Source organism: Lynx rufus, unplaced genomic scaffold (genome assembly GCF_022079265.1).
Source record: "Lynx rufus isolate CCGP_SWC_20201006 ecotype Redwood Valley unplaced genomic scaffold, mLynRuf1.p SCAF_17, whole genome shotgun sequence".
NCBI classification, from domain to species: domain Eukaryota; kingdom Metazoa; phylum Chordata; class Mammalia; order Carnivora; family Felidae; genus Lynx; species Lynx rufus.
This window is the reverse complement of record NW_025814831.1, coordinates 30658648-30672729: the sequence shown is the minus strand read 5'-3', so window position 1 is coordinate 30672729 and position 14082 is coordinate 30658648. Positions and strand designations below refer to the sequence as shown.

Here is a 14082-nt window from a genome sequence, read left to right as displayed (position 1 = left end):
CATAGACTACACCCACCATCTCAAATTCTGAGAATGCTGTGGATGCCCAAATATGTCATAATCAGGAAAGCCCCCGATGCCTCATCATGACTCAGACACATCTCACATGGACCGTCGTCCCTCAAACAGGACCGAGGTTACCAGCTGCTGGTGCGAAGGAGTCAGGTGGCCAAGTGTGCCCTTTCCGTCCTCATGCCTAGATTCCTTCATGTTCCCTGCAGTGGGTTGAATAGTGGCCCCCAAAAGGGTATGTGCAAGTCCTCATCCACGGAAGCCGTGAACATGACTTATGTGGGACGAGCCTTTGCAAATGTAAATTAAGGATCTGGAGATGAAATCATCCTGGATTATCCCGGTGGGCCCTAAACCCAAGGACAAGTAAGGAAGAGAAGGGGAGAAGACCCAGACACAGAGGAAAAGTCATGTGAGGACAGAGGCAGAGATTGGAGTTAGGCATCCACAAGCCAAGGAGTGCCTGGAACCACTGAAAGAGGCAAGGAAGGATTACTCCTCTTGAGCCTCCAGAGGGAGCATAGACTTGCTGATACCTTGACTGCAGTCTTCTAAACTCCAGAAGTAAGAAAGACTTCTGTCATTTCAAGCCACCAAGTTTGTGGGCATTTGTTACAGCAGCCCCGGGAAACTAATGTGTACCTTAATGTGCAACCCATCTCTTTCAGAAAGAAAGGAATTAGCCAAGGGGACCAAGGGACAACTCCCTGTGGAGCTGTCACAGCACCGACTTGTAGTGTGACCTTTCCTGCCACAGTGCCGCCCTAGGGCCTTAGGATGAAGGCTTGCCTGGGCACAAGGCCTACCTTGTACTCCTACAAGGACAACGTGCCTCCACTGCACATGCTGGTTGCAATCACATAGCCTACATTTGCAGAAGATTTGGAAGATTCTTTTGAAATGCTTTTCCATTTTTTATCCAATGGTCCTGAGTGCTCCACAAGGCCATTGCGTACCATGGCGAACTTAACAAAGATCCCTTAAACGGCTCACTTGTAACTGGCTAGTTAGAAGACCTTTCTGTATTCCTGAAATATTCCAAAATTTACTAAAAAAAAAAAAAAAAAAAAAAAGAAGGTGGCTGGGGACAGAGTGAAGAACATTATAACCTACGTGTTCAGAGTGTGAGTATTATAACAAAGTGAACCCGATTGCCCTACAAAAGTCTGGTCTTGGCTCTTGAAGTCATTGGAGACCATGGAAGGAAAAAATGAAGCATGGGGCTAACCCAGAGAAATGGGTAAAGCCTGTCTCTGGGTCTTTGGATCCCTATATCCCTGCCCCACTAGGAGACCGTCTCTCCCACTTGCTACCACCACAGGAGATGGGCAGCTTATTCTCTAAAGAAATTGAATCACATCAGCTCAGAATTCAGGCACATCACATCGTAAAGGGCCCACTGAAAACAAGTGAATTAATGGAAGACCTACATACTGAACAGTGGAACCCTCCAACCGTCCTCTGCCTGGTTCTTCACCCTCCAGGAGCCAGAGGTATACACCCACAGGCAAAAGATTAGAAAACTACAACCTGTGGACCACATCTACTCCACGCTACTGTTTTCACAAAGTTTTATTGGAATACGGTCACATGCATTCATTCCTGAATTATCGATGACTGCTTTTTACTGCAACAGAAGAGCTGAGGAGTTGTAATGGACCCATCTGGCCTGTAAAACCTAAAATATTTGCTTTGTCTTACAGAAAATGTTTACTCACCGTTGCCCTAGAGAAAAATCAATGTCCCCAAAGAAAAGGCCCCAAATCCCTCATTGGGAGCTCTAGCGAAAAGACTGGTGAGCTGCCCGTGATCTGTCAACGAAGCCCTATCCACACACACACTGAGCCTCCAAGCAGGTTTTAGTATCTCGCTCTTAAACACAAGTGGATGCCCAGAGATTTTCCAGACACTCAAGGGAAACCCCAATGTGAGGGAGTATGAGGCAAACAAAGAGCAAAACAGACTTGGAGGAACCAAAAACTATTCAAGAAACAGAAAATAAAAATACATAATTAATATCCTCAGAAATATTAATGTCAGATATCAGAATATTTTATGCATAAATCAAAAACTAGATCCTGTGATAAATAAAAGTGAGCTCTGGAAGCTTAAGAAAGTGATAGCCCAGGGGCGCCTGGGTGGCTCAGTCAGTTAAGCGTCCAACTTCAGCTCAGGTCATGATCTCATGGTTTGTGAGTTTGAGCCCCACGTCGGGCTCTGTGCTGACAGCTCAGAGCCTGGAGCCTGCTTTGGATTCTGTGTTTCCCTCTCTCTCTATCCCTCCCTGACTAGTGCTCTGTCTCTCTCTGTCTCTCAAAAATAATAAATATAAAAAGAAAAAAGAAAGTGATAGCCCAAATTTTTAAAAAGTAAATAAATAACAAGATGGGAAGAACCATCAAACTAAAAAGACAAAAAGATGAAAAACGGCAGGGCAAATTTAGGAAAATTAGATTATCAATCCAGAAGGTCCAAGATTCAACTAGAGAGAATTATAGAAAGAGGAAACAGAAGAAATGAGGGTATGAAATTAACAAAGAAATAAGACTTCTGGGAAATATTTTTTTTTTATCCATTGCACGTGGTACCAAGCACAGTAAATAAAAAACACCAGCAAAAGCCAGGGTGAAATTTCAGGGCACTGTAGCAATAAAGAGAAGATGCTGTTTCCAGAGAGGAAAGAAACTAAGCAAAAGAACAAGAATCAAACTGGATCCACACTTCTCAGCAGTAACACTGGATGCCAAAAATACAGTAGAGCAACGCCTTCAGAATTCTGAAGGAAAATGATTTTTAACCCGGGGTTCTAGGTCCAGCACTATCTGCCAAGTACAAAGATAAAATAAAAATATTTTTAGACCTGCCAGGACTTGAAATAGTTAGCTTCTCTGCATCCTTTCTTAGGAAACCACTAAAGGAGTATCTCAGCACAACCAGAGAGTAAAACCAGTAGACGGACGTAAAGTCCAGGAAGCAAAACGCAGACAGAAGTCAGGGACGTCCCAGGAGGGTGATTTTACATCGAGTGTGTAGAGCAAACAGTCCAGACTGGAGAAAGAGGACTCCAGACTTTGGAGAGAGGACCTCCGGGAGACGGGGAGACAGAACTGAACAAGAATTGGCTAAGGTGTTTAAGATGTGGGAAAATTGGGGGCACCTGGGTGGCTCAGTCGGTTGAGTGTCTGACTTCGGCTCCGGTCACGATCTCATGGTTTGTGAGTCTGAGCCCCACGTCGGGATCTCTGCTGTCAGCATAGAACCTGCTTCAGATCTTCTGTCCCCCCTCTCTCTCTGCTCCTCCCCCACTCATTCTCACTCTCTCTCTCTTTCAAAATAAATAAACAAAATATATGTGGAAAATTTGTTGCTAGGTGTTTTACAGATTTGTTAGAACATTTGGAAAGGGTGGTATGCTACTTAGCAGGAAACAATTTATATCTAGTTTAATAATGTGGACACTGACGATTGATTTCACAGAAATTATTATACGTCTCTTAGGAGGATCGTGGGAGGAAGTGGTGGGGGGAGTCGGGGACTGGCGAAGAGAGTTAAATCCTCATCTAAAATTGATAATCAAGGGGCAGCTGGGTGGCTCAGTCGGTGACGCACCCGATTCTCGGCTTCAGCTCAGGTCATGATCTCACAGTTTCGAGAGTTCGAGCCCCGCGTCGGGCTCCGTGCTGACGGTGCAGAGCCTACTTAGGATTCTCTCTCTTCTCCCTCTCTCTCTCTCTGCCCCTCCCTTGCTCATGCTGTCTCTGTATCTCTCTAAAAAAATAAATAAACTTAAAAAAAGTTTTAAATAAAAAAGTTGACAATCAAGAACAACTATAAAAACACAATTTGGAAATACACAGGTAAATGCTAAAGGAAACAGAAGGGTAGAAAGCAGAGGTCTCTGTGAGCAGAGAGTGTGTGTTGTTGTGTGTGTGAAATCATTTTGTACTATTTTATTGTTTTAACCACATGCCTTTTGATGCAATGAAAATTTCATTCGAAAAGATAATGTGGCCGTTTACAGTATAACCGGAAAAACTAAGCTGCTTTGTGGATATAATGCTTATAATGCATTACCTCCTTATGGTCCGTCAGGATTTTAGTCTTTGTCGTATGGAAGTCTCCCAGTTGGGAACCCTTGACTGGCAGCCTGGAAGGATTTGAGTGTCCTTGGTGTGACCCAGATGCCCCGAGATCCCTAGTCTCCGTGAGAGGGTGATACACACGCAGGTTTGGACCTGTGTATCAGTCAGGCTAGCGCCACCAGCGAGGGGTGCACCAGGGTCCAGGTAAAGAGTAACGTGGGGAAAAGATATAAAATGTGTACGTACGACAGCAGGAATGCAAAAAACAATAGGTTCCTCATGAGAAGAGAACAAGCATAAATAGAAACAGCTCGATTTGTCATTTTCCCTTTAACTTGGAATCCTATAAAGACAGTTACCACGTTTGTGTAAAAATGCAAGTTTTTATGGAAAACAGTGGCGTACTTTGCTTTGCTTCCCTCCCGCAGCTTAATTGCTTACACAGAACAGTATGTGGAATACGATCCATTGATCACGCCGGCCGAGCCGTCCAATCCCTGGATCAGCGACGATATCACTTTATGGGACATAGAGATGAGGTAAAAAAAAAAAAAAAAAATGTTTCAATGTTCGAGAAAGAAAGAGATGTGGGGGAAAATTCATGAGATGGTGAAATTACATTATTTCCTACCTTAATTTGACGCTTTTTATCACTAGAACAGAAACCCCTCAAGTTACCTCCTGACTACGTTAAGCTCAGACGTGGTTCTACCCCCCTATACCTTTGGTTTGTACGTGGATCCTTAGTGGCTTCCTCTGACCTTTCTCTGACCCTTTAGTGGCTTCCTCTGACCTTTCTCTGACCCTTTAGTGGCTTCCTCTGACCTTTCTCTGACCCTTTGGATGCCATGATAACAGGGACAGTCCTTCACATTTCCTAGTTCTCATTGCTGGAGGGAAAAAAATTCTGTGGGCCAATTTGTTTATATATGTGCAGAAACAACACTAATAACAATAGGTAGCGCATACTTGGCCCTGGCCACCGAGTAAGTGTCCCACGTGGAGTCCCCACGACCAGTAAACATTATTATTCTCATCATTGAACAGATGAGGAAACTGAGGCACAGAGGAGTTAATGAACTTGCTCGAGGTCACACAGCGAGCGGGTAGCAGAGTTAGGGTTAGAACCCAGCTCGAGAGCTGTGGTTTTCATCACTCTGCTCTTCAGGAGTAACCGGAAGTAACCCTCTGCCCATGAGGGAGGCTGGTGCCTGTACTTTAACAGCCGAGGAGCCGAAGCCCGGAGGGACTTGGACCAGCGTCACAATCACAGAGGGAAACACGCACACACGTTCAGTGTGGGGGTGCCTGTGCAGCCTCCGCCCCTCGGCTAGCAGACTTTTTATTTCATTTTTCATTTCTTTGCATCTCCCTCATTCGCTTTCACTCTTGCCCTTTTTCCGCCTTCTTTTCTTGAAATGAAAAAAAAAAACTTACAAAAAAGTAACAAAAGCCTCTTATTACTTTCATATTTTGCTTATTATAAAAAAGCCCCCACTATTCAGATGTGCATAACGAAGAAAATTCTCTCTCCCTCCGATCCAATCTCATTGTCCAGAAAGAGTCTTTGTTTATAGTCTGATGCCGTGGTTCCCAAACTGCGCCATGGCAGGGAATTCACAGGGTTAGCCTGGGATATTCTGGATCTTTGAGGGAAGCGCTGTGGCGTTTGACTTGTGTCAGATGCTGCGTAAAGCACCAACTTAAGGTACTTGGCCATTTCCAACATTTCACATTACATTCCTTTCAGCGCTGTCGTATCTTTGCAAATCTGGGTTGTCAGGGCAGTTGCTACGATAAAAAGCAAGTACTTTGCAAAAACCAAAATGGAACAGAAAATGAGTATGGTGGGGTCCAGTCGGATTCCAGAGTTTGAGATAACGTGCAGTGTCCATCAGGCACACATTGTGGCTATTTAAGAATTGTGGTTATTTAAGAAAACATTATTTTTTCTTTCAATGTATAGGTACTTTACAGCTACTAAGTTTTTAGGACATAAATATATATTAAGTCCTTTGGACCTGACTGGTTAATAAACAAAGCTGTTACCTACTTTTTTTTTTTTTTTTTTGGCCCAGGGGCACCGTGAAAAAGTTACTGACACACTAAAAGTGCCATGGACTCAGGAAGTTTGGAAACCTTTGATTTAGGGTCTAAAACCTTTGATTTAGATTTTTATGTATATATAGTATCGTATTCTTTTGCGTAAATGGATTCATTACATGTACATTGTCCCATAATTTTTAAATGAATATATCATGGTGATCTTTGTAAATGCATATAACTCCACCTTATACTCTTTAATAACTACATAGTGAGTGCGCCCTTGTATGAGTAGAGTGTAATGTATTTAACCAACCCCTAGGTCATAAATATTAAAGTTATTATCTTTTTTTTTTTTTTTTTTTTTTTTTTTTGCTGCTGTAAACAACGATGCAAGGAACATCCTCACACACAAGTCCAATTATTACTTTAGGATAAATTTCCAGGAGTGAAACTGCTAGGACCGGCAGATATATTTTGGTTTTAGTTCACACAGCCGAATTCCTCTTGAGCAAAATTCTAACAAACCTTTCCCATGCCCAGAGCTTAAAAGTGTCCACTTCCCACATCCTCACCATCCCAGGCATTATCAATCTTTGTCACCTTTGCAAGTGTGTTAAGCTAAAATACAAATCTCATTGCTTTTTCATTTCTTTGAGAATCCTGTCTCATGGTCATTTGGTATTCATTTTCCTCTTGTGACTTGACTGTTTTGGGTTCTGTGCTCACTTGTCTCTGTGTTTTGCTTTGGACATTGGGATATCAAATGATTACATTTACTTGGATCATATATATTTTATCTTTTACCTGATATTTTATGTTTTCTGGATCTTGTTCTTTTTGTTTCTCTTCCTCTTCCCTGATTTTTGCTTTATGAATCAAATTTTGTGTTAGCTTTTGTTACTCTAGTTTCTACTCCAGTCATATTTACTTTTAAATTTTTAATTAAAAATGGCATCAATTCATACAAATAACATTAAAGTGTGTAAAGTAAAAATAGAAGGGGTGCCTGGGTGGTTTAGTCGGTTAAGGGTCTGACTTCGGGTCAGGTCATGATCTCAGGGTTCGTGGGTTCGAGCCCTGCTTTGGGCTCTGTTCTGACAGCTCAGAGCCAAGAACCTGCTTTGGATTCTGTGTCTCCTCTCTCTCTGCCCGCCCCCCCCCCACCCCCACTCACTCTCTATCTCTCTCTCAAAAATAAACATAAAATTTTTTTTAATTAAAAAAAGAATTTCCCTTTGCCTCTTCCAAATCCCGTTCTTCTTGATAGGTGTCTTAACCTGATACATTGTAAACAAACATTTTGTGACTGACATTTATTTCTCTGTCAGCGTTAAAAGAAAAGTAGTTTGTAAGTGAGTATCTTCTTTCTAATAGTTCTGACGTGCCCTAGGTCATCCCTTCTAATCTGATCCACTGCCAGAAATTCTAATTCTAATCTCTTCTAGTCTTTTTTTAACTCAAGGTATTTTCTCTCCTTTTATTTATTTATTTATTTTTTAATCACTACTCTTTTTTCTGTTCTATCCTCTCTTTCCAGGAAATCCTTTTGTAGAAATTCTGAGCCTCTGAGATGGGGCAGCCATATCTCTTTATCTTTTCCCTTCTACAACTCCCATCCTGTAGTCTTTCTAGTCTATGTTCAAGGGTAGAATTCCTTGAATTACTCTTCAGAGCCACCAGTTTGGTTTTCAGGGTGTCCGTTCTGTGGTTTTATACTTTAATTAATGAGTTTTTCGTTTCCTCCTGAGTCTTGGGAGAGCTAGTTGACGATCATGCTTTCCATTTCCAAGAATTCTGAATATTTCTTGGACTCCTGTTTCTTAATACCTGTTCTATTCTTTTGATATTTATCCTCTTAAATCCCCCTGAGGGCGTGATACTGGTTTGGGTTTTGTTTTGTTGGTTGGTTGGTTGGTTGGTTGGTTTCATACTTCCCCTCTATTTCTGACACCTAGTCTGTTTCACGGTGGGGGGGGGGGGTTATTTATCACACAATCCATCACCGTGACTCTAACTGTTCAGAGCAGATCAGTCTGTCTTTTCATATTCCCAGAAACTTGGGGGACTGCTGGTTTTCCTAAGTGAAAACCAGAGTTGGCTATCAACTCTGGCCATATAGTAAAAACACCTGGAGAGTTTGTTTCAAAACAAAACAAAACAAACAAACAAAAACCACAATGCCCAATCCCCTCCCGAACCCAATTAATTTCCGGCAGTGGGGCATTGGTTTGTTGTTTGTTTTTAATGTGTCCGAGTGATTCTAAAGTGTAGCCCTGATCCAGACAGACCAGATAGTAGCTGGTGAGGACTTCCTCGGCAGCTGTGGGGTCGGTGGTTCTCAAAGCACAGGGTATAGCAGAAGCACCTGGAATGCTCATTAAGAAGACAGATGCCCCAGGGTGGTTCTGGGTTTATTTTTAGCAAGTGTTCTAGATGATTCTGTGGCCCAGCTGTTTGAGAACTTCCCGTGTGGTTTGCAGAGTCCCCACCTCGCTCCCCCCACCCCCGCCCCACCTGCCCCCTGCAGGCTCTCCTCTGAGCAGTTCACATGACTATAGGGCTTCACCTGAGAGTGTTAGTGAGGAGCTGTAGGTCAGTCAGCACGGACCCCTGTGAGCCCTGGCCATGTGGGCCAAGAGCAGACTGAAAGACCGGGTCCCCTCTCAGAGCGACACGGGTGGTAAAGCTCCAATTTCCCTTAGCGTGACATCCGCACAAGCCAGGTGCTCCGCTCTGTCTCAGATCCTGATGGCGTTTCTGAAATTCTGCAGTTTCCTCTCCATGGTGTTCCCAGTAGGTCCACTCTTCTCCCTTCTGCTGAGGGGTCTTAGGGAACAATCCAGTTAGATTGCAGAAGCCAATGAAAAGTAGGGGGAAAGCAGGAGTGTCTTTAGAAGTCTCCCTGCTTTGCTGAGATGCTTTTTCCCTCTATTATTAGCTCTTCGCCCCTCGATTACAGAGGCACTACTCTCTGGTTTTGTTACCCATATTAAGACCTGGCCAGGAAATACCCCCCATGTGCTGAGGAGACCCTCTCCTCCATAGGGACCCTTTGTTCCATATTTCTAAGTGTCTTCCATAAGTCCCCTGGCCAGTGCCCACCAGCTGCCTCTGCGTCCAGTCCTGCTGCTCAGAGCTTGGGGGTTTCCCAGGCGTCTGTTGGGGATGTAGCTAATTTCTTTTCAGATGGCCCTGGAATCGTAAGTGGTTCTCAATCAGGTGACACCAGTTCAGTCCATCTGCTTCATACCTTCCAAATATTCCTCAGTTTTATCACCCGCTGATAGCCAATGTCTGTGCCTCTACATACTGAAGATTTGTTTGTTTTCTTTTTAATTATATTTTACTGAACTCCAGACTCTTGCCTGTCCCTTCTGCCTGGACCACTTCCTCAGAACCTCTCATGGCTGGTTTCACTTCTCAGTCAGCATGGGTGTCCCTTCATCAGAACGGTCTTCTGTGATCAGTCACCCTGAGTGATCACCCCATCCATCCAGCTCCTCTCCATCACATCCTCCTCCTGGTTCTCTTTCTAGTTAGGACTTAACTAGGACTATGTCTGACACATAGTAGGCATTCAAAACACATAAGTTGGATGGAAGACAGATGAAGGAGTGACTATTTCTCTGATGATTTCATTGGTATTTGGGAACTGGGGAGGTAGGTACATAAACATAATTCACCATAAGGACACTGGGATTTCCCCCTTCTTGCTGTAAAGACAGCAACAAAGTATGTGCTCATTCGGGGAAGTGGTGGTCACCTGACCTGTTAGTTTATCCCAACCTGTCAGCACTTTGTCCCCAAGGGAATGCTATCTGCTCCTACAACTAGTACTCTGGTTCTGGTCTTATCGCTTAGGTTTCTACTCTAATCAGAATGCCTAAGACACCTAAGGCATTCTGTGTACATTCAAGCAGAGTCAAGTGATTTAGATACAAGTGAAAATAAAGAGAAGCTGTGAGGCCCTTTCTTCTCCCAGCAGGACATTCCTACCCACTCAGATGCAGGCAGTGGTTAGGAACCTACCTTTGGAGAAGCACAGAGTCTGGAATCAGTGCCAACATCCTGCTTCAGCCTAGAGATGGTTCCTGCTCATGACACAAAGCCTTAAGATAACCAGTAGAATAATCAAAGGTCATTTTTTCTCAGTTTCCGCTTAATTCAATAAATATGAATTGAGAACTTACTGTGTGCTCAATTCCAAATAAGAAGTTCTGTCAAGACTCAAATGTAGCAAGGTGCCTTAAACATGCCCTCCCATCTCCCAGACCGAGGATTCCTTCTCCTCTGGCAAAGGACATTGATAAGTCATTTGGGCATAAAATCAGGCTCTGAGGGCAGAGTTGTTGGCAGAGACTCAAACAACAAGGGGCAGGGCCTGTGACTTAAGGCAATGAGAAGAACGTATTTGTTGTATTTTTTGTTCCTGAGAGGGGAGACCTAAGCACAGTGAAAAGCAGGGAAGAGCAGAGTGATGGGAGAGACCAGGCCTCTGTGCAGGGCCAGGAAGAGCCCTAAGACCACAGCGTCCAAGGAATATCAAGTATGTGATGTTTTTTAATGTCTGCTGCTGGCTGGTGCAATATGTACCCCCTTCTCAAGACCCTTGAATCTCAGCAAAGGCTTCTACCCTCCCGAACATCTCATGGGAAGGAGTTTTGGGGTGAAGATGGGTAGAGGCTTATGGAAGAGTGAAGGCAGCAGGTAAGAAAGCAGGACTCTCCTTGGGAGCTCAAGTTAGTCTGAGGCAGGCTTTGATTTCCACTGGGCCTGGGCAAAGGGCCGCAGGCAGGCTCATTACAGTGTCCAGGACAGACAAAATCTGCGTTCTACAGAGTTCAGCATACTCTCTCTGCCAAGTGGAGGTTACAGACGGCCCAGTGGAAGACAGCAACAGGACTTAACAAAATAAGTGGCAAGATGATGTAGGATAGGGCATGAATAATAGAAAATTGTGCTTTAATCCTTTTTCCTTCTCAGGCAAGCTATTAGATCTAGAAATCCAAGGAATTGAAAGCATCTATTCAGAGGGCAATTAAAGACTACCCTTTTAAGGATGAGCAAACCATACCTCAAGTCTATCTGATGGAAATTCTGAGAAATCAAGTTTAAAGAAAAGAGTGGTAGCCAGGGCTCATCATGGAGGAAAAATCAGCCAAAAGTTGCCGGGTTGCAGTTGGAGAGCACCCTGTAGTCTAATTTTTTTTTTAATGTTTATTTATTTTTGAGAGAGAGAGAGAAAGAGACAGAGCATAAGAGGGGGAGGGGCAGAGAGAGAGGGAGACACAGAATCAGAGGCAGGCTCCAGGCTCTGAGCCATCAGCACAGATCCCGATGCGGGGCTCAAACTCACAAACTGAGAGATCATGACCTGAGCCGAAGTCGGACGCTTAACCAACTGAGCCACCCAGGTGCCCCGAGAACTCTGTAGTCTAAATACCATCAGGAGAGTGTCTCAGGGAGGTCTCTCAGAAATATTTCTGGTCGTGTCATTAACCAGATAGTTGATCTAACAAAAACGTGGCATTGCCAGAATTGTGGTTCATAATTTACTCTCTCCACATGGTTTAGCTTTCTCTCTCTGCTGGGCATGAGTGAAGAGCTACAAGGAAACTGGTTTATCCTGCTTGGCCATAGTATCCACTACCAGCCTGCCTGACCTGCTGAGTAGCAGCAACTGTCCCCAAGCTTCCTGTGCCCAGCAAGTCTGATAGAACTATTAGTCCAGGGTATTAGTCAAGTTTCTTCTCTGTGGTGGCCAGCCTCCAAATATGGCCCCATCCATGCCTTTCTTCATCTTATGCGTGGGTCACTTCTTACATCAAGATGGGATAGGTCCCTACTTTTTCACCTGGGCTGGTGTTGGTGCCTAATTTGACCAATAGAGTGTGGCAGAAGTACCATTCTGAGAACAGGTCATAAAGTAGCTCGGTGTCTTCTATCACAGTCATTCAAAACATTTGCTCCTGAGATACTCCTTCTTAGAACCCATTGGCCATGCTGTGAGAATGCCAGGCCATTGAAGAGGTCATGTCATCAACAGCCCCAGCTGAGCTCCTAGCCAACAACCAGTATCAACTGCCATGTGATGAGTTATCTTGAATGTGCAGCCCAATTGAGCCTTTCAATGACCCCACCCCCAACTTCCAGCTATAACTACTTGAGAGACCCCACGTGCAAATCACCTGGCTGAACCCCAGTCAACCCAGGGGACAGGGAGAAAGAATAATCAATCACTGTTTTAAGCCAGAGTTTTAGGATGATTTGTCACAGAACAATACATACCTGGACCACTCCCCATCAGAGTACTCAGGACCCTCAGGCTACTCTAGGGGCATAAAATAAAATTGCCATCATTCTTTCAATAGCCTTGACCCTAAAATGGCATCCTTGGATATTTGCTCTTTAAGGAACTGTCCTTTGTTTCATAATTTTTCTAAAGACTCAAAAGTCTTTTCAAGATGGCTTATGTATTTCCCCAAATCTTAGTTTAGACCTCAAATGAGGGAAATGTAGTGGAAGGCAAGGCAGTAGGAAAAAAAGAACAGGCTTTAGAAATAGGCAGGCCCATGTACTGATTCCAGACTGTGTGGCTTTGGGAAATCTAACCTCTCTTGATCTCTGGACACCTAAATACAAATATCCACCTCCCTGGCATATATTGAGATTGAATATAGATGGCTGCTTCCTCTGAACCTGGCTTTCTCGTTCTCAATGTGGGAGATCTCTACCATGCTCTTAGGTTGGGGGATCAGCTGGAATGAAAGATGGACTCCCTTGGAGAGCCACCTGTCTTTGCTCTATATTGGTTTGGGCTGCCCAGTGGGATGTAAGAATTTGGTAAGAATCAGTGGGCACAGAGCACCAATTAAAGAAAAGACATCCAGCTAGCAATTAGAAAATCCCATCAGGATAAGGACACATCACTCACATCACTATACACATTTTCTTGTTGATTTCCGCTTAGTGTTGAACACTTGCTGTGTGAAAATGCTATGGTGAATACAAAGATGCATGAGACATGGTCTCTGCCCTCAAAGAGTTCACAAGGTAGCTGGAGAGACAGTGACATACCCTTGAAAGGCTAAATGATGATGCAAATGTATGTCATAAGGAAGCATCTCAAAACAATGGTTGGAAACAAAGGGGCTGTGAGTTCCATGAATTACTCGTTTGAGGTGGGCCGAGGGAAAGTTATTGTTCCAGTCACCTGGAGATGTTTTAATTTTCAAAATTATTTTATAACCAGAGCCCATTCAGTGGTAGCAACGTGTTCGAATCTGATCTTGAACCTTAAAGAGGATGATGCTTGGAAATACCCAAGTGATGCAAGAAACACACATTGAAAGAAGCTGAACCGAGAAGCTCTTAATAGAACAGATCCCAATAACCACATGTACTAGGGGGGAAAGGAGCAGATGTGGAATCTCCACATGTAGAAGGAGGATTGTGAATAATGGATAGTTGAGGGAACCCAGATGTTGAATACTGTCACCCCAAAATGCATACCCGTCCCAGAACCTCCGAATATGATTTTATTCGAAAATAAGGCTATTTCAGGGGCGCCTGGGTGGTGCAGTTGGTTAAGCGTCCGACTTCAGCCAGGTCACGATCTCGCTGTCCGTGAGTTCGAGCCCCGCGTCGGGCTCTGGGCTGATGGCTCAGAGCCTGGAGCATGTTTCCGATTCTGTGTCTCCCTCTCTCTCTGCCCCTCCCCCGTTCATGCTCTGTCTCTCTCTGTCCCAAAAAATAAATAAACGTTGAAAAAAAAAATTAAAAAAAAAAAAAAAGAAAAGAAGGCTATTTCAGATGCAGGCAGTTAAGAGGCGCTCAAACTGGAGTAGGTGGGCTCCTAATCCAGGATGCCTGGTATCTTTACAGAAAGAGAAAACAGACACAGACACACATGCACAGAGTGCATTCCACATGAAGATAAACA

At 43.9% G+C, this 14082-nt stretch overlaps 1 protein-coding gene across 8 annotated transcripts in view; it reads left to right on the top strand.

Annotated features, from left to right (window-relative positions):
* RGS6 (regulator of G protein signaling 6) overlaps positions 1-14082 on the top strand; it is a 535425-nt gene that overhangs the window by 470704 nt on the left and 50639 nt on the right. For 5 of the 8 annotated variants that reach the window (XM_047079799.1, XM_047079801.1, XM_047079803.1 and 2 more), the window contains one exon: positions 4523-4633. The exons of the other annotated variants lie outside the window; for them this stretch is intronic. In XM_047079799.1, the coding sequence (XP_046935755.1) occupies positions 4523-4633 (111 nt within the window). The remainder of the gene's footprint in view (positions 1-4522; positions 4634-14082) is intronic. 8 annotated transcript variants of the gene reach the window in all.